Source organism: Furipterus horrens, unplaced genomic scaffold (assembly GCF_987537825.1).
Source record: "Furipterus horrens unplaced genomic scaffold, mFurHor1.1.pri manual_scaffold_11, whole genome shotgun sequence".
Lineage (NCBI taxonomy): Eukaryota > Metazoa > Chordata > Mammalia > Chiroptera > Furipteridae > Furipterus > Furipterus horrens.
This window is the reverse complement of record NW_028327181.1, coordinates 69,896,437-69,916,272: the sequence shown is the minus strand read 5'-3', so window position 1 is coordinate 69,916,272 and position 19,836 is coordinate 69,896,437. Positions and strand designations below refer to the sequence as shown.

The window sequence follows — 19,836 nt, the reverse complement described above, 5'->3', positions numbered from 1 at the left end:
AAACCCTTCCCACACACTTATAAACCATTCCCAGTCCCTTATTAACCTTTCCCACTCCCTTATTAACCTTTTCTATACTTTTATAAACACCACTGATGTTCTTAAACATATTCTACACTCTTAAACCTACATAACTTTAACAGCATACGTACACAGTAGCGCAAAATCCCGCGATATAGCGAAAAATCTGTGATAAATAATTAAATATAATATTTTTAAAAGTCCGTGATACAGTGAGGCTGCAATAAGTGAACCGCGATATAGAGAGGGACTACTGTAGTTCCAAAATTAAGTATCAGTTAAAAAAAAAAAGAACCTATAGTCAGATTTCCATCCTTGGGTGTGGCTGATTAAACCTTTAGGGTTTGGCTCTGGATGGTATTCATTAGTGAAGGTGGACCTGCTAGTAGCCACTGTTGATAAGCAAATAGCTCTGAGACAGGGGGCAATACAGTGGTTCTTGAACTTGGCTGCATGTTAGGATCACCTGGGGAATTTTTTAAATTCCTAGTGTCCAGGTCATACTACAGACCCACCAAATCAGAATCTAACACAGTGGACCCCAGGCCTCAGTAATAATTAAAGCTCCCCAGGCAAGTCCTGTGTGTAGCTGCAGACTCAAGCACCACCAAGTTCTTGCCAGTTGTAGAGCTTCACACCATCTCTGTGACTTTGTCACCAGCACCCCTACCTTAGCAATGAGTAAATAGAGGTCAGCCAGGCAGCTGGTCTGGGATCCTTAGCTGGAGGCCTTGGAGCCCAGGGCTTTCCTGCCAGCCATGGGTTTTTCCAGCCAGGCCAAAAAGTCCTCTCCTCCTAGGCAGGCTGAAAGGGTCTTTGTCCTCGTTGAGGGAGTCTCCTGCCTGCCTTGAGGACAAGCCTGTTGTGGCTGAAATTAAAAGCATGTACACAGAGAACCAGTGGCTGTGGATCAACCACGAGGAGGGAAGCAGCCACTCTCCTTGACTATCTGACGAATGGGGGCCTTTTTGTAAGGTCAGAGTTTGTTTGTTATTAAAGCCCTAATTAGAAACATGAGAGGGAGCTGAATGGCTCCGTGCTTAGCTAATTAGTGACATGTATGCGCCCGCTTTGAACTTCAAGGACACAGAGCTATTAGCGCTTACATCAAAAATGGATTAAACTCCTGTGCCTTTATAATCATTAAAGACAAGCTGCTCCAGTGGAAAGCCTTTTGTGCGTCCTCAAGGGGCTGCCCCTTGGGCTTCCTCCCCACCCGACCCCTGGCTGCTGGAGCTGGGCAGTGAGTATCCCTGCGCTGGGATTATGCGGTAAATGCTGACGGGTCCTAGGGCATTCCAGCTCCCCAGAGGACCGCCCTCAGCGGAATGGGGTGCTCTGTGGGACCAAGATCAGCCTTCCGATTGCAGAAAGACCACGCTTTCCAGAGGGGCCCTGGTGGGGGCTTCGGTGTGGAAGGGCCTCCTTTCTCTCTGGCAGTGAGTGCCCTCTCCACCTCACCTTGACCCCACAATACTGCATGCTCAGCCTCGTTCTCCAAGATGGGGGCCCAGAGGCAGGTGGTCTGGTCCTCAGGAGAGACACAGTCCCCTATCTCATGGGGCAGGCGTGGCCCCACCTCCAGGAACCCCCAGTCTGATAGGCAGTTCTTGCCGGATTTCATGGTGTTCTCTTTTAACAATAGCGCATAGTACAGAAAATGTATGCAGGGACTGCAATATCACTTACAAGACACAGAAAGGACCTGGCCCCTCTGGCTGGGGCAGGCAGGGTGGAAATTAGTGAGTGGGTGCACACAGCACCGCAACTCAGAGGGCGGCCGGATACACGTGGGGAAAAAAACAGTGGTTTCTTTTTAGAAAAAATTGAGAGGTAGGTGTGTGCCTCAGGCACATAGGCAGTTCCTGAGCAAACATTTTCAGGATTAAGCTAGGAGGTACATGGAGCCAAACTGTTCAGGAGAGAGAATGGGAGTCACCAGTGGGCACCCCACTCCTGTCTCAGGTCGGAGAAGGCTGGATGAGGAAGCAAAGGCTCTAGCATGGCCCTGTGGTGGCCACCCCCTCACCCCCACCCTCACCCATTCTTGCCCTAGATGAATGGTGATGGAGGCAGCCCGTCCCAGGGCTGTGTGCACAGTTTCATGGGTGCTGGTGGGCCTCCCCGCCTGCTGCTCCTTGCAAGTTCTAACCTGTGTGACTTTGGAATCTGAAACCAGTTAATTTAGGGAAGAGGCAGCAGGATGTGTTAGAACACCACCTGCTTCAACCAAACCGTAAACATTTGTCTCCCAGTTTGGTCCCTTGCCCCCCACCCCCACCTCCCTTTAGAGGCTCAGGGCAGAGGCGCTGTTGGAACACTCGATCACATCCAGTGGGGATCAGGCACCCCACCTCGGCCTGAGCAGGGCAGCCTGCCGAGGGCCCTTCACGGTGGACGCTGTTGCCGCCAGCAGGCAGTTCACACTGGCAGAGCAAGCCTCACGAAAGCCTCAGTGACTCACCACCTCACGTCATGATCTTTCCTCTCCTGGGGGCCCTCTCTCATTCATTCCTTAGACGTGTTCAAACAAGGTCTGTCCCTCGGGACCCCTAGGGTCTGGGAGAAATGGGAACCTCACCATGGCTCCGGAGAGGTCCTTCTTTGCCCTCATGACACAAGCCTGGTTTCTCTGGCCACCGGCCCAAGCCCAATCCAGGCTGCCCCATCTCCCAAATTTACACTAGGAGCAGATGGCTGTCACCTGCTAATCCCCCTCCTCCCTTCACCCCCTTCCCTTCCTAACCGACTGGGCCTGGTCCCACACACCCAACCCACAGCATCATTAGAAGGAAAGAGAAAGAGCTGTTTTCTGGTGAGATTGTGTCCAGGCCACAGAGCCCTCCTCAGATGCCCGCCCCCCCCTCCCAGGATGTTTGGAGCTCTCTCCCCACAGTGACCTGAGTGGTGGTGTGAATCTCCAGGCTCGCCACTAACACAGGATGTAAAGGGTTTAGAGCCAGCCAGAAGTGAAGTTATCTCTTTCGGGGAGTAGGGTTTGACCCGAAGCTTGGACCATCCTACACAATTATTGGTCCCAAGTCTTAGGTTCTACTGCTCACCAGTTCCCTACCTGAGATATGCCAGCATTAACCGGCAGACCTCAGCACCAGCCAGAGCCGTCCGAAGCAGGTTAGGTTTCGAGAGAACAAGCAGAAACTGCAATCTTCTAAGACTGGCACCATTGTAACTGACATTTGAAGTGTTTATGTGACACTGGCTTCCTCCTCAGCCCAATGAATGAGCAAACATTCTCCATGTGTCCTCTACAGTATTTGAGATAAGCCAGGCATCTCTGGGTATGTCAAGACTTGTTGATATCAGGCTGGGTTTGCACCTCTCAGAAATACATTTGTTTGGATACGGAGACAGGGAAAAAAAAGAAATATCATTACGATGCTCCCTTAATCCTCCCCCTGTATTAAAGTATTTCTTCTCTTTCCCTTCTGAAATAGACTGAATTTTATCAGCGCTTTAAAATTACGGTGTATAAAATTGATTGTCCCTGCACCTGGGTCCCTGAGCTGATTTGACTTCCATTTGGTGTGTCATCCAGCTTGCCAGGTTGGATGTCATTGCTGGCCCTCCCTGTCCGTGTCACCAACCTTCAGGCTGAGCTCTGGAAGGAAAGCTTGCGCAGGCAGTCCTGGCACATAGTGGCCCAGCAGGCTGCTGAATGTAATGCCCCTTGCTCAGCTCAAGACGTGCAGTGACAATCCACAGCTGAGTGCTTCTTCCGTTATCAGGAATAGGTTTATCTTTTCATGGCGATCTTTCTGATTTGACCCTCTGTATTGATTTATAGTGGGCACTACCTTCAGAGGGCACAATAAGGAAACGGCAGAGCAGAGTCCCCCAACTCTGTTCCCAGGAAGGCCCTTGGGTGCCCAGCTGCCATTCTTTAGAGCCTCCAAGCAGGGAGTGGCTGGCTGTTAAGAGAGGGACCCATGCACGTCTCCACAGTTGACAGCCAGTTGGCATCTGGACCCCACGTCCACTTAATCCCAAACTTATGGGGGAGCAGAGGCAGGTCACTCTTGTTTGGAGAACATAGAGTCCCATGAGAACCTTGAGAGTGCCCTACCTGTCCACACACCCTGCCTTTAGGAGTCCCTTGCTCATAGGGGAGGTCTCTGTGCTGTGGAGTTTTTCATCAGGGCAGATAGAAGCATGCTGTAGACAAATTAAAGTTAGAGGGGAGTGTTGGAGAGGACAGTGACCCTGACCTCTTTCTCTCTGGCCTCAGCCAGTCAACATAGCCCCTTGACTCATTCCTTTTCCAGTAAATCTCTTTTTTAATTCTATAAAATGAACAAAGAAACCCCTAAATCCAGTGTGATGAGTTAACACAGCCCTGGCCACAAAGAATAGCGTGTGGGCTTTGCTCCCGGTCCTGATCCTTCATTGTGTCGGGGGCTGGGGTTGAGAATAGGGGTCAGGGCACCAGTCAGCCCAGACATCCTCCCTCCTGCCCTGGATGCACAGCGCAATGTTCTGTTTTGGCAGCACGTTACCTTCTGAACTGGACTTGGTGCGGTCAGGCCCACCATTGCACTTGCCTTGTCCTGAGCAGCACACACTCTGTCCCAGAAGTGTGCCAGGGGCTTCCAGGGCCTCCTGCCCAAGATTAAACTTGGCAGCAGCAGATAATTCACAAAGCCGATGACTGAAATCGTCTTGGGGGCTGGCCCTGCCCTTTGGGGGACATGTGAGACCCACCAAACCAGGACCTGGGTCACAGGCTGGGACCTGGCAGGGCCCTGGCTTGTGCCAGCTAAGTTGATCTCTAAAGGACTTTGTAAATACTTCCTTTCTCTGGATCAGTAATAATTCCCTTTTCAGGCCTTAGAGCCAGAGGTGCCCTCCCAGGGCGCCCCCTCCCATCTCTGGGCTCTAGCTTCCTGCCTCAGATCCAGTGGCATCACTTAGAGATCAGACAGAACTACCTGGACCCCGTACCTTTCGTAGACCTACAGTGAGGCTGTTCTGACTCTCACTGCCCTTCTCCCATGCCCTCCCTACCCCCACAGCTAATTCCACTCTCAGCCCAGCTCCTTCTGGCCCCAACTGGGCAGACTGTGTGCCAGCTGGAAGGCAGTCATTCCCTGGGTTTGCCTTAAAACCTGAGAACAAAGGTGCCCAGAGCTTTTGGTTTAAGTGAGGTCTAGGTGAGGGTCTAAGCCTACAGGACAGACCTTTGTCAAGGTCTCAGGTATAAGATCCCCGGGCTTTCCTAGGTCAGGGTGCTTTTTTCCCGTGGTGGGCAAGAAGTTCCTTCTTAGAGTCAATGCAAAATGCCTCCAACTTTCATTCAAATGTGCTTCCTCTTGCTGGCCCCAGTGAGGTTTAGTGTCCTTGCTCTCCTGTCCCCCGCTCCCCGCAACCCCCCAATCCCCCACCCCCACCGAGTCCTTTCTTGAAATCCAAGAGGATTCAGTGCACCAGGTGGATGAGTTGGATCCTTTTGTAAATCACCTCCTGATTTGTATGGCAAGTGAATAGTCTTTTCCTACATCAGTTTTTCCTAAATCTGCATATGGTACCTGTTTGTTGGGCCCTGCATACAAAATTATTTTAAAAACAGGTGTATTTGTTTTAAACTTGGTAAGTTAACAGAGTGCTTTCTCTTTTTCCCACTGAGAATCAGGCTGACCAAGGCAGGCAGCACTCAGCACTCACAGACGAGGACCCTGGCGGGTGAAGGGCTGACCCCAAGGTTAGGACCGGGGTCACTCTGAGTTCTTCTGACTCCAAGTCCAGTGCACGCTTGCTCTCTCTCTCTCTCTCTCTCTCTCTCTCTCTCTCTCTCTCTCTCTCTCTCTCTCTCTCTCTTTCTCTCTCTCTCTCTCTCCATCATAGCTGCATCCTGAGCATACAAACTGGATGGAAAAAGCACAGAAGATGCTGGTAGAACAGGGGTGGGGGGTGAAGAGGAACCTGCCCAGCATTAAACTGCTACTGTGGGTGCCACCTAGAGCGGCTGACAGAGAAGTGACTCTTCTCCCCATAGCGAGCCCCCATACTGCCAACCTGGTGCAGAGCGTGACCCAGGTTAATTGGCACCCACAGCTTCTGCTACCCACATGCCAAGGTGTTTGCAAGACATTGTCCTCTTCTGAGACAGGAGTCCTAGTGTCCCATTTCTAAGTCTCAGCATTGTTACTTATTCATCAACATGTACTGAGATGCCTCCCTACACACACCCTAGCTGAGCAGGAGCAAGGTGCTCTTGCCCATTAAGAATGATGTACCACCCCCTTTTCCTGGCCCAATCTCAGTGTGTGGGACCGTTTCTGGCCTCTCGCAGTGAGTCTTGGTGCTTGGGGAGAGGTGCCTTCTATCAGGACAGAAAACTGAGGCTGACTCGCGCAGAAAGCACCCTCAGATCAGGAACTCGGCTTCATGCTGTCTGCTCCTGCCTCTCCTCTCAAGGTCATAGCTTGGAAGGAGAGGGGAACAGCTACCGAGAAGTTTGCGTGCAAAGTGGCAGTCCCCAGTCTCTCCCGAGCAGCCAGAGCAGCTTGTTTGTCATGAAACTTTCCAGAGAGGCACGAGTTTCCAAATGGCTTATTTGGTGAATTGAATGTGCTTCCTGGAGCTGGGGGTCTTCTGCCCACAGAGAGGGCAAGAGGGAGTTCTTGACTGGAACACAGTCACGTCTCCTACACGTCCCCAACCGTTGATAGGTTAGGTTCCACTGCCCAGAAGCCTGGAGAAAAGGGACCAGCCCAGAACTGGCTACTTCTTGCCTGCGACTGCGCCCTCTGGCGGGGACCCGCAGCCTAATCTTTCACCCCTGGCTAAGGAATATCTACAAAATGACTTCGAGCTGGGGATCAGGCATTGTGAAGGGCAAGTGTATATGATAATAGGGACTTGGGGTTTTAAAGGTGCATTCTAATACAGTGCCTTCTCCACAGTGATTTTAGTGTCATTTGGTGGAAGGTAACTAAGCAGGGACAGGCAATACTGGCCTAAGAAAAGTTGCTTATTGTGAAATTTCCTTCAGACCCACTCTTAAGCTACAGGCCTGGGCACACAGGACTGGGAGAGGTAGCCAGGGATGGGCAGAATGCCACCAGCCCTCTTGTCTTCTAAGCCTATGGAGGGAGCCCTTTCTGGATAGCATCCTTCTGTGGGCATGCTGGGTCCTATCTCCAAGGCTGCTGCTTCTGGCTAACTTAGTCTCTGGGTGGTTCTCCCTTGCTGGAAGGAGCCAAGACCAAAGGCTCCCCTCTCCCAGCCCACTGTCTTCCTAGATGCTCATCTGGCCAGAGGAGAAAGAAGCCAAAACAATCTACCCTCCACTGTGACTCCCACCCCCTGAAACAGAACAGGCTAGTTACTTATTAGCCACTTTGTATAGGAGGCGAGACAGCTGCCTGGGTAAACCAGGAGTCCACTGTCTGAGCTCTCTCCATTCCCCCCAGCCCAGAAGGAAAATGTGTGTTAGACCAAGATAATTCTGCCTTGTGAACATCTCCGCTTGATATTTGCCTCCATGAGTGAGAAAGGCCAAATGTTATCTGCAAGCTTAATCTTCTATATTCAAAAATCCTGTCCCTTTTGTCTGCCAGAGCATTCCCAAATTGGCCACTTGTTTGCTCTAAGCCTCTGTGATTTTTCTTCTCTTTAACCTGTTCTTTTCATCAGCCCTCTTCTTCATCTTTCGGCTGCAGCTTCCAAGGGGCCTCCCCTCGGGGCCTCCTGCCCCAGAGGGTGTCCCAGACAGCAGCTTCCCTTTTCTCTGCTGAGTCAGGAGCCCAGCCCAGCTTGGTTTGGTCTCTTTTGTTATCTTCTTGTCCCCATCTCAGTCTCCTATCAGCCTGTCTTGGGTGTATGTCCCATCCCGGTGACAAGTGGATAAAGATCGATTCACTTCTGACTCTTCGAAACCCACCAGAAGTGGGGGTCTGCAGCCACAGGCCCCTAGGGCAAGGCCCTGGCCAAGAGGGGAGTTGCACATTGTTCTTTCCTGCTGCCATTGAGGGCAGCTGGTCACAGGGCAGAGATGGAAGCGCTGAGGCGGGAGAAGGGAGAAGATTGTTGTGAGGAGCCGCCCAGTGGAACCATGGAAATGTGTGGGGCCCAGACGGTCTGCTTCTTGGAGACAGATTCACTGTAACCCAGAAGTGGCCAGCCCCAGACTCACCTTGAGCTTTAACAATCAATGAGAACTTACTTTTGCAATCAAAAAAAAAAAAAATTTGCTTTTTCCATTCTGGAAAAGAAAATGATCAAGCTACTAAGGGGAAATGGAGATGAGACAAAATGAACCTGGTTGATAGCTGTGGCTCTCACTGGGGAGGAAATGATGGAATTTGGGGAGGCTGCGGGTGGGGGATTCAGGCTGTGTCTCCTCCTGCTGCCCCGCCCCCCACCACTGTGGGGATCAGTGGGAGCAAAGTCCCCACCCGCTGTAGCAAGGTACATTTCTAGCTCTTTTCCTCCGTCTGGAGTTTATATCTGAAGATAACTAACAGGAAGCAGACATTTTGGTCAGATATGCTTTAGCGATAAATTGGTTCAGTTAGTATGCTCTGCATTCATATTTCTTTGTCTTTTTTTTTTTTAAACAAAAGGAAAAAAAAGTTTAAATCCCCCCTTTCCTTCTACTGCAGGAGGTGAGTGTGTGGGTGTCCTCTAGAATATCATTGACATTCACCCAGCTTCGGCCCCAGCCTCCAGACTTGCCATGCCCACCCCATCCCCTCCCTCCATCCCCTGCTCTCCACCCCAAAAGGGAACCCTCTGCCACCATCATTATGGTTCTGTTAAGATGCCCGAATTTTCCATGACATATCCCATCCTCCGACCACGTTCAGTATGGACGACTTTCATGCAGGGAAATAAATGGGAGGGGTGGGAAGGGAGGGAGTAGCCAGTGGGGAGGAGGGAAGTGGTTTGGGGGGGCTGGAGAATGGAGATCTTTTTTGTCTTTTTTTTTTTTAATTGTCATTTAATGGATCCAAAGACAAACAAAAAAGAAAAAGTGAAACAAAAAAAAAAAAAAATTAAAAATCCCGTCCCCAAAGATTTTTTTTCCTAGACACAAATTGCTTTGTTTCCTGTCACGTTTTAATATCAATATTAACACAATGTGTAGTCTAAAACTAGTTCCTTTGTAGTTTGCATGGGATGTGAATGCTGTCTCAACGTGCCCAGATCTAGACAAGACTGCATGAGCATCAATTCAGATGTGAACAAAAATCTCTTTCTCTCTCTCTCTTCCATATATATCTCTATTTCTATTGTGATAACTTGGTGGGCAGTGAAGCACCTCCGGTTGGTTGCCGTAGTGTGTTGAATGATTGTTTTTTTATTCTCTATATTTTTGGAGCTCCGAGCTTCTTAGTAGTAGCCTGGGCTGAGTATTCTTGAGTCCCTGCTGATGTTTTCGCATGGCCTTGGTTGAGTGTTAGAAGTTGGGCCTCAGCTGTTTTTCTCGAGTGTTTGGCTTGTAATGACCGGTTGCATGCTTGGCTTCTGGCCTCATACCCAGCTCTATTCTCTGCACACCAGTCCTGAATAGCTACAGTGCTCAACCGAATTTTGGCGCGCCCGCTTCCCCGGCAGGCTCCAACCCGGCGCGGCCCGGAGGCTTCCCGGGGGCCAACAGCCCAGGACCTGTCGCCGATCTCTACGGCCCTGCCAGCCAGGACTCCGGAGTGGGGAATTACATAAGTGCGGCCAGCCCACAGCCGGGCTCCGGCTTCGGCCACGGCATAGCTGTAAGTACCTGCCTTCCTCTACCTTCCTGCCTCCTTCTTGCCCATGAGTCATGGCCCATGGGGAGGGTGTGCCAGGAAAGTCCAGAGTTGGGAGCCAAGGAGAGGGCAGTGGTCCCCATCCACATCACTTCAGCCACCTAGGGCTGAAGTTCCTCCTTTCGGATGTTAGCTGAGTTCCTGCGGCCAGGCCACGTGATGGAGTGGAAGGAGCCTGGGCAGGGCAGGTTCGGAGCCCCACTCCATCACCTTCAGCCCATGCAACCTTGAGCCTCTCAGGTGGGTGTTTTGCACCCATCACTTCCCTGGCTGCAAAACAAGTATGCCTCTCTCAAAAGACTGTGAGAATTAACGGAAATAGGATATGTCGCCTGACGGCACAAAGTAGGTCCTCAGTATCAGCCCCTGATCCTTGATCTCTGCCTTCCGGAGACTGTCATGTGGGCTGGGACCTCAGAGCTGCAGAACCTCTCCCCTCAGCCTAGCAACTTAGTGGCTAGAGTTCCCCGACCTAAGTACCAGTGGCAAGTGCTGGTGCCTAGGACACGGTGTGGGGTGCAAGCCCCCTCCCAAAGAGATTTCCTTTGCTAATGTTTCTTAGTTTTCAGATTCCAAGTAAGTTCCCATTTGTGTTCTTTAGCTGTGCCCTTCCCCCAAGGCCAGATGCATTTGATATTTGTAATGCTCTGTGGTTCTATAATCTGACTAATCCAGGCCATAGAAATTTGCTTAACAGATTTGCATGCTGTTTTCAGATTGTATTGTTCTTTTCCCCTCCCGGTGTGTGTGAGCATGAATGTGCCTGAGCCCACTTGCTCGCTGTTCCTTCCATTTGGGAAACAAAATCGGCCAACCTCTGCCCTAGCCAGCCTCAGCATTTTGGAGGCAGTTTGGCTTTGAGCTAAGATGGGAGTGTCTGCTGTCTCAGGTCCTGTCCTTGTCAGAAGAGCCCTGTCTCAGGGGCTGCGCTGGGGAGAACAAAGCAAGTGCACTGAAACACACACACACACACAGCAAGTGCACTGGAAAACACACTCACATACAAAGCAAGTGCACTGGAACACACACACACACACACACACTCTCTCTCCTACCTACCAGCCCTGACCTCTGCAATCCAGATCCCTGTTCAATTCCACTCCCAAGCCAATATCACTTAAGGCAGTAGGTTGATGAGTCAAATCCCCTCAGATCACCTGTAGTACCAAATCCAGAGCAGTATTATTCAACTGAGAGCTGCATCAGCTTGGGAGGCCGTCTGTCACCACACACAACACAACTCATTTCCATTTTCAGCGCCCAGAAACACAGGCCCTATTTGTTCCGGGAGACCTAGGTCTTTTGACCTGTGAGCCTCAGTGGTTTTCAGAAATAATCACATCGCATTGCGTTTTGTCTGCACAGGGCTTGCTTTCTGCCCAGCTGGGGCCATCGGGACTGTGGACAGAGACACTGTTATCATAGCCCTCCACGGATTCAGGGCAACAACGCCCCTCATTTTGGGCATGAGCCCCCCCTTTCCCATCACCCACTCACCCCTCTGAATCTGGCTCTCGATTTTCCCCTGGGCACGAAGACAGGCTTGGGGTGGAGAGTGGGGTCTGGAGGGCTCGGAGCTGGGGGGAACACGCTCCGGGCCCCTCGCGGCACAGTGTCTCAGAATTACATATTCATGCTGGCAACCACAGTCTAGTCCTAGACATCGTTTCCTTTCCCAGAATATGACAATCTGTTCCCATGTATAGCGTGCTGATGACCTTAACAATTGTGCAATTTTAGGGACCTTTGATTGCAACGGCCTTTACAAATGGATACCATTGAGCAGGTGCTTCCGTTGCCATCTCACTCTGAGGTATTACCTTCTCTGCCATATGTCTCCACCCTGCCAGGCCGTCCGTACATGCATGTGCGCCGGGCGTGCAGTGCACACGGGCCCTGGTCTCGTCACTTCAGTCTCTCTCCTCTCTCTGGACCCCTTCTAGGAGGGTGGGGGCAAAAGGAAACCCAGTCTTCTAATCTCTCATTCCTTTCTCCAGCTTCAATCAATGACCCCCCACTTTCTTTTTACTCTCTCTTTTTTTTCTCGGTTTGGTTCTTTTGATTCCTTTTCTTTACCTTCCCTACCCCTCATCTTCCTTTGTCTTGAAATACAATCAAGAGTGTGGGAAACTGGAAGGAGATCGAGTGTTGTGCCGGTCCCAGGGAGATGGAGGCAGAGAAACGCTGGGCCTCTGCCAGGCCTGGAGGCGGGGTCCAGGCATCCCCTTAGGGTCCTGGGAGCTGACCTTGAGGGTTGCTGGGTCTCTCAGCTCCCCAGAGCTCCCCAGCTTCAGCCGATGGGGTTCGTGCCATCAAACAGCCGGACTGCATCTTTTAGTGAAAAGAAAACATTTTTGCCAGTAACTACTGAGTAATTATCCAGATTACCGCTCGAAAAGCAAATTAAATTAACGATATAACCTGCCTAACGTGGATTTGGATCCCTGCCAGTTTCCTAACCTTTTAAACTGAGCTCAAGTTAATTAAACATTTTTTAAATCACTTTCACGGGGCTATGGAAGGGGCGGAGTGGAGGAGAGGGAGGTTGGGGCAGTCATTGAGGGAGCCTCTTGTCACGTTCTCATTTGAAAATGAGTATCTGTCATTCTTGGGAAATGCACAGGAAGTGAGAGGGGTTCTCTCGGGAAAGCCAAGGTGTGTCGCACGATAGCACGTTAGTTCGGGGTGGGGGGTGGTTTGAAACGTGGGTCTGACTCTCTGGAAGAGGGGAGATGAAAATGAAGCCTGGAAAGGGGTCCCACTCAGAAACTTCCAGTTGGGGCATGAGTGCCTGTCCCTCTGGGAGTGGGGACACAGGAGAAACCAAGCTGGAGATGGGTGTGCCACTTTGGTTTGTAGCCTGTAGGATACCTCTCTTATAGAGAGGGGACCAAGTGGAGTTGAGCCTCATAAATATCTCTCTTGGATTTCTCTAATGTTGCTGCTAAGGAATCCCCTAAACTAACTCAGCTACCTCTCTTAACCAAGTAAACCCGTGTGTGGATTCTCCCCACCCCTCGCCTCCACTGTCCTTAGAATGCTGACCCAGCCTTGCTGGCTGGAGCCAGAGGCCACTAACAGTTTGAAGGAGAGCTACTCACTGCTAACTAAGCTGGGGTCAGGGCTTCGGGGGACTGAGGTCCCTCTGAGAACAAGGCAGACTGCGAGGTCCAGGAATTCTGGGGATGGAAGGTGGCTCCTGCCTTCTGTGCAGTGACATGATGAGGGGCTTCAACACCCACCAGGTGCAGCAGACGCTGGGGCTGCCATTGCTCCCAAACCCCCTCCCTGGAAAATGGGTGGTATAGGGCTTCCGGCCACAGCCCCATGCCCTCCAAGGCCACTGCAGCCTTCCATGGGGTGGGGGGAGGGGCAAGGCTGCTCCCAGCCCATCCTCCTTCATCCATCCCTGGGACTCAGTTTCCACAGAAGGATGAAATAACCAAGAAAGTGGAGGTAGCTACCCACCCCCCTCCAAAACAGACTGAGTGATCGAACTGAGTCACACGGCTGTACCCACACACACACTTTTGTGCCATCTATTAATGAGGTACCCAAAGACTCAGCGAGCCTGTGACTCCTGGGCCTGGTTTTATGTCCTATAGCCGAAGCTGATTATTTGTTGTGGGTGTTTTAATACACATCTTGACCTTGACTCCTTGGTCTGCCATATGATTCTTTTTAGTGGAAACTTGCATTTTCAGTTATTGACCATCCTTGATGGGTATCTAACAAAGGCAGACTTTTTAAAAACATTTTGGCCTCAAGAGTAGAAGTTTAACAAGAGAAAGCATTGCTGGTCAACGTGCACTCCACCAATCTAGCCCAAAACCCAGCGTGACATTTGCAGGCCACGCTCGCTGCCATTACCTCAAGGATCCTATAGTACTGTAGCAAATCAGCTGCCCTCTCCCAGCCTCAGTCATGGCTTAGATGTCAGATTTCCCAAGCTGTGCCCACCACAAGCTGCGAGCCAGGCCATTTCAAACACGCTCAGTAGCCCCATGTAGTCATCCTTAGAAAGTCTGAGTTAAAAAAGTTGGACTCCATAGTATACTTGCCTGACACTTCTTCTTTCTCCCCCCCACCCCCCACTTTTATGTTCTCTCCCGGGCGCCCCAACCTTCTGTACCCTGCAGAGCATCCCTGGATGTCCAGGCAAGACTGGGCGAAGTTTCTGAGTGGCCCTTTGTTTAGGTGATGTCATCAGACCTGGACCCCCACCAGCCTCACTCCCCATCCCGACCAGAGATGGCTCACTTCCGATCGAGGGTTGACTACATCTCATCATCTCACGAATCTGCTGTAATATAAGACGACAGCTTTTAAATGTGTATATAACCCATGATTTTGGTTTTGCTTTGTTTTTTGTTTTTCTTGATGGTTTCCCTTTCCCTTCTCTCTTGCCCCGTCTCCTTTGAAATCTCTTTGAATCACATTTAGTAGTGATTTTGACTTAGTCCAGTAGTCATATAGCTTTAATATCTAGTTAAAAGCTAACCATAGTATAATTGTTATATTAAGGTATTATTTTTTCTTTAAAAAATAATTTTTTTTTTGCTCGTTTTGATTCTGTTCTCACTTTTAAAGGATGCTGAGATGGTAATATTACTCTCAATATTTTGGTACCAATTCTGAGACTGTGTGAATTTTCAGGTTCAACCGGAGCGCACAGGGAAGCGCACTTGTGCCGTGCGGAGGGGCGGTGGGCTTCCACGTTCTACTTTGCATTGTGTAAGAAGTGAGATGTGGTAGTAGGCTGACACCAGACTAGAGCGGTTCTTTTTTGTGACGTCTCTTTGTTAACCTAAGTATATCTATTTTCGGCAATAAGGTAAGGATGACCATGTTTCGAGTGTCCTCCTTTTCTATAAGTGCTTTTCTTCTGTTGAAAGAGGTGATATTATAAGGTTTTTTGAAATTGTGAATTCTAAAAAAAAAAAAAAAAAAAGAAATGTTGTAAATACAATTCCATTAACTACATAGAAACTATTAAGAAAGAGAGAATCAAAAATATTTTTGTGAGGGAGTCGGTCCCAGGCAGTTTGATGCTCTGTGGAAGGAGGAGGGAAAGGAACACGAACCGAGTGAGTCGCTGAGACCGAAGACCCCCTGGCTGCCAGGACGACCCCAGGAACACTGTTGAGCTCCTTTTGTCTGCGTGATAGACCTAACACGCTCTTAGTGTCATACCAGCATACTAACCTCTCGTCTGTGCACAGCTTCCAATGTGACCGTCTAGTTAGATTTTTATTTAAAATACGAAAAACCGCTTTTCCCAAGACGTTTTTTAAGAGCAAAGCTACAATTTTAATATTTAACATATTTAACGTTTCAAAGCACACACCTGTTTGGCTTGGGTGGGGAGGGGTGGGGAGACATCCTTTTTCAGTCTTAATTTTTAAATATTTGATCATTTTCTATTGTCCAATCATTTCAGCACCTCCAAAGGTCCCTAGAACCCTTTGCCTCTCTTCTCCCCCTGCCCCTCACCCGCCCCCAGCTCTGGGGGCCCCCAGGCCAGGAGTGGATAAGCCTGCATCCACAAAACCTTTTCTCCACTCACTTTCTATTTACAAATTAGGAAAGCAACCTTTTGGTTTATATGTTATTTTTAATACCTCAGTGCTGCAAGTATCACCAGAGAGGCTATGGAAGAATTTTTTTTTTAATTTATTGTAGATGTAAACAGAATTTTAAAAATAAAAAGTATAAACATCGCTGCACTGTGACTGGTGGGAAAAACTGACAGTTTCCTGTTTGCACATGTTGACATTTGGCTGTTATAATATATGGTCCTCGGTCGGGGAAAGATACTTATGATGAAGGATATTTTTTAATTTAACTTTTTTTTAATATTGGTAATAGGTCGGCAACAGCAACTATAGAAGTACAACTCAATAGATGGCATTAAAACATATTGTAGTGTGGATATATATTTTTTCTTTTTTAAAATGTGATATTGCCGTTTTATTAATATTTTTTAAATTGTTACGTTTATAAATTTGGTACTTAAGGCACAGCCAGTATGAGACACTGAACGCGACATTTATTATAAAGAGCTGCTGCACTCCTATTTTTATAAATCTTACTAACAAAGTAGACGAATGTAGACATTCACAGACATGGTAGGGCAAATGCGTCTTCAAACAAAAGGCTCCAAAAGGCTAACTCAGAAAGAAAGGAAAAAGCCTTTTTTCAATTCTAATTAAACAACCACCTTTAAAAAGAATCATGTTCTTTGTTTTCTCCAATAAATTGTTAGGTTATTTGGTGAGTTTTTTTGTTTGTTCCTTTTTCTTTCTTTTTTTATTTCCAAACAACCAGGTTAAGTAAAAAATAAAAAAACAAAAACAAAAAACTGGGCACTTTTAAAATATTCAAACTTGTTCAAGTAATGAAATAATGAAACAGACATTTTATTTTTTAAAAAAAAGAAAGAAAAAAAAAGACAATAAATTCCCAGAAATTCAGTGTCTAGACTAGGGGATTTAATTACCATTCGTCCACGTTGGTGACGTACTTTCTGTACTACCCTGCCTTTCTCTGCATCCCGCATCACCTCATAGAAGACTCTTTGTTGATCACTGTCTGTTAATAATGTATAAAATGGCTATCTTGTAAGCGTGCTGTCCTGGTACTAGTGTAGTGACTTTTTTTCTCCTCTTTCTTCTAGTACATATTCATAGGTATAACGTAATTAAGGTTTAAAAATTTAGACATAGTTATTCAGATTTAGGACCAGTAAGGATAGAACTTTCTCTTATTTATGAAAAAAAAAAAAGCTAATCATTTTGGGGCAGTTTTTTCCTTTCAGTTTTTTTTTTTTTTTCAATTTCAAGTTTTAATTTTATTTTTTGCTGATCTGATGTGGTTTCAACTAACCCAAGGTCTCACGATATTCAAATGCCGCCGGCAGACTCTGCGGCGTTTTGTAGATTCCCACCCCCCCCCAACTGTGAAGGGGTGTGCCATACTACCTTAAATGCTAATGCTAGATATGCAAAACTGGATTTTTTTAATTTATTTTTTAAAAGAGGGAGGCATGGTATATTAAAATGATTTTACTAAGAGAAAAAAAATATTTTTTTAAGAATGCTCAGAAGAAATTGATAATCTGTGTGAATATGTTTTAGATGTTTATAATACCTTTTGAAGAGACCCAGTAGCCCATAGCACAAATCTTGTGGAAATCTGATATGTTTTAATGTGGCTACCTAGGTTAAGGTTCACGTTAGTCCCCCACTCATCTAGAAGTCCATTTTGAAAGATTTTTGTAAATTGTATTAGCACTGACGTTCAGCCTTGTCTTTGTTTCAGTTAAGCTTAATGACGAACATGGGAACCACCTTTCACCTTCCCTGGGGGAAGAGACCCTCTTGGCTGATGGGCTTTTCGCTGGAATCATAATATAGCCACCGGGTGACTTCCTGGCTTCCAGACCCATCTGCCTGGGACCCCCAAACTCCTCTCCTCCCAAGCAGAGGAGAGTGAGGGGCATCAGCTCCTGGACCCATTCCAGGTCCTACCTGGGCATGGCGCGGACGGGGATGATCAACTTGGTCTCCTGTCCAGGGGCTCTTCTCACCTGGTTTGTGGCCTCCCTCAACCCACTGGGAAAACCAAACAGCCTCTCACTCTATCCCAGTCGCTCATTGGCTTGATTCAAACAAAGCCCTGACAGGCCTTTGCGTTTCTATCCTTCCTTCATAACCTTCATCTTAATTTGAACTCGTAGCTTGGACTTTAAGGTAGCATGGCTCTATTGCTGTCAATTTAATGTTTCACTGCACAGCAATTTACAGCCAGTGAATGTTACACACATCTTACTAGACTAGTATAAAAATCATTGGGTAATTGTTGGTTCTAATGACCTGAAAGGTGTTCAGTTTTTGTTTTCAATTCTGTTTTTATTTGGGGGGAGGGGGTTCTTTTTTGTTTCCTTTTTTTTTTCTTTTTTCTTTTTTTGGTTGTTTTTCATTTAGGGATTTTGTGAAAAGATTTGTTCGGGTTCCAAATAGAAAAACAAAACCTGTTTTGATCTTTAGTGCAAACGAGGGCTAGGGACTTAGCCACCACCACACTGCTTCATTCTGCCATTCACTCACTGCAGCATCATCAAAAATAAAGCAATATAGTTTACTACATTTTTTTATTGAAGGTCAGCCATGCTTTCTGTATTATATTGCATATGAAATTGTTTACAAAAGAAACACTAACTCATACTTCTCTTTATTGGTTGGGAGTGGCACACAGGGACAGAGGGAGACTGGGGCTGGGTGGGGAGGGGAAGATTTTTTTTTTTTTTCTTGAATGTACTTCACCAGCCAGACTGCCTTCCAAGGAAGGCAAAAGCAAGGGGGGAGCAGAGGGACAGATGCAGGCAAGCACATTGAACAGAGACACTGGCGGGCTCCCCCGCCCTTACCCTAAGCAGAAAAGAAGCAAAAGTCAGCTCAGCCCAGACCTGGGCACAGACACTACACAAGGAAACGCTGTACGTTAAGCAATACTTTAATACTGTAATGTGTTTGTTTTCTTTTTCTTTTTTTTAACCAAAAAAAGTAAATGAACTGAAATACAAAGAAATATGAATAAAACCCACCCCTCTGGGGAAGCAACCTTAATCCAAACACTCGGCTCTCAAAAATAGAATCAGAATGTATTGTTTCAGACAGGATTTCATTCCCAGGAGGCAGGGGCAGGAGGGGGGAGGGGGATGGGGACTGAGAGACAAAAGTTCCAGAGCCTCCCTAGCAGGTGCTCTGCTGCTGTATCTGTACATACTGTACCATCCCGTGTGGAATCTGTGAGTGTCCTCTTGAGTAGCGCAGGCTAGCCAATCTGCCGTTCATGGTGTGTTGTAAATTCGGAATTCCATATGTAATAGGATGCAAGTCTAAGCGTTTCATGTGGACATCAATGTATCTAAATAAAACTTTCCCTAGCACTGTGGCTGACCTCACCCTTACTTTTATACTTTAGTATGAAACTGATGACAACTTTGGTAGTGAGTATTTTTTTTATATATATACATATATATGTATCTATATATATATATATCTCAAGCATCTTTCAGGTCTTTGTGTGTGGCTTTCTTAAAGCCCTGTTGTAAAAAATTACTATGTGGATGGCAGTCTCTCACATCACAGATGTGGAAAGTATAATTTTATATTTGTATTTTCAAATAAATAAGTTTGTGAAAGGTTTCCATCCTCTACTGTGGTCCAGAAATCAATGTGTTTGTCTGACAAAAAAATAAAATAAAATAAACTGTTTTGAACAGAGTTGTTTGGTGTTCTTTCGCTTGCAAAGAGCTGTGTTTGGTTGGAGGATTCGGCTATCCCCAATCACACCTGCTTCCCCTTACTCCTCAGCAAGAATGTTGGTTGCTGGGCCTCTGGTAAAGAAGCAGCTCTTTCCCTGCCCCCAGGGAGCTTATGGGACCCTTTTTTTTTTTTTAATCCTCACCTGAGGATATTTTCATTGATTTTACAGAGAGAGGAAGGGAGAAAGGGAGAAAAAAACATCGCTGAGAAGGATTGAACCTGCTACCTTTTGATGCACGGGACAGTGCTCTGACCAGCTGAGCCACACAGCCAGGGCATGGGACTGCTTTTAGGAAGTGATGACAGCAGGCCAGCACAAACACCAAAGGACCTGTGAGCTCATAGGACTCAGGTGGTAGAGAGTGTGCCGAAGGAGCTAAGTGCCTCTGGGGGTTTCTGACCTCAGCTAGTTATCCACCACCTGCTGGAAAAGGCATCCAGCCAAATACCATGACCCCTGAGTAGTGGTCTAAAATGTTATCCAGAAGCCCGGTCTTCACCCTCAAGGAGTTTAAAGTTTTGCCTAATGGAAAGAATTCTGTAGAATCACAAATTTGAAGGTGTAAAAATATAGTAGATCATCTATGATACTTCCACCTTCTATCAAATGCACAGTTTGTTGAGGGCAAGTCCCAAGGCCTCCCTGGGGGTAGCAGTCAAGCCATTATCTGAACCAGAGGGATTCCTTGGGTTTTAATCCCTGGAGATAAGGAGCCAGG

At 47.7% G+C, this 19,836-nt stretch overlaps 1 protein-coding gene across 7 annotated transcripts in view; it reads left to right on the top strand.

Moving 5' to 3' along the window:
• MSI2 (musashi RNA binding protein 2) overlaps window positions 1-16,066 on the top strand; it is a 371,942-nt gene extending 355,876 nt beyond the window's left edge. For 2 of the 7 annotated variants that reach the window (XM_090257695.1, XM_090257692.1), the window contains 3 exons: window positions 9,544-9,752; window positions 11,529-11,601; window positions 13,928-13,992. In XM_090257695.1, coding sequence (XP_090113821.1) covers window positions 9,544-9,752; window positions 11,529-11,570 — 251 coding nt within the window. In that variant the 3' untranslated portion in view covers window positions 11,571-11,601; window positions 13,928-13,992. Of the gene's footprint in view, window positions 1-9,543; window positions 9,753-11,528; window positions 11,602-13,927 lie in introns of those variants that run through there. The other 5 variants (XM_090257696.1, XM_090257700.1, XM_090257694.1 and 2 more) reach the window with 5 other exon arrangements.
• Window positions 16,067-19,836: the final 3,770 nt, after the last annotated feature.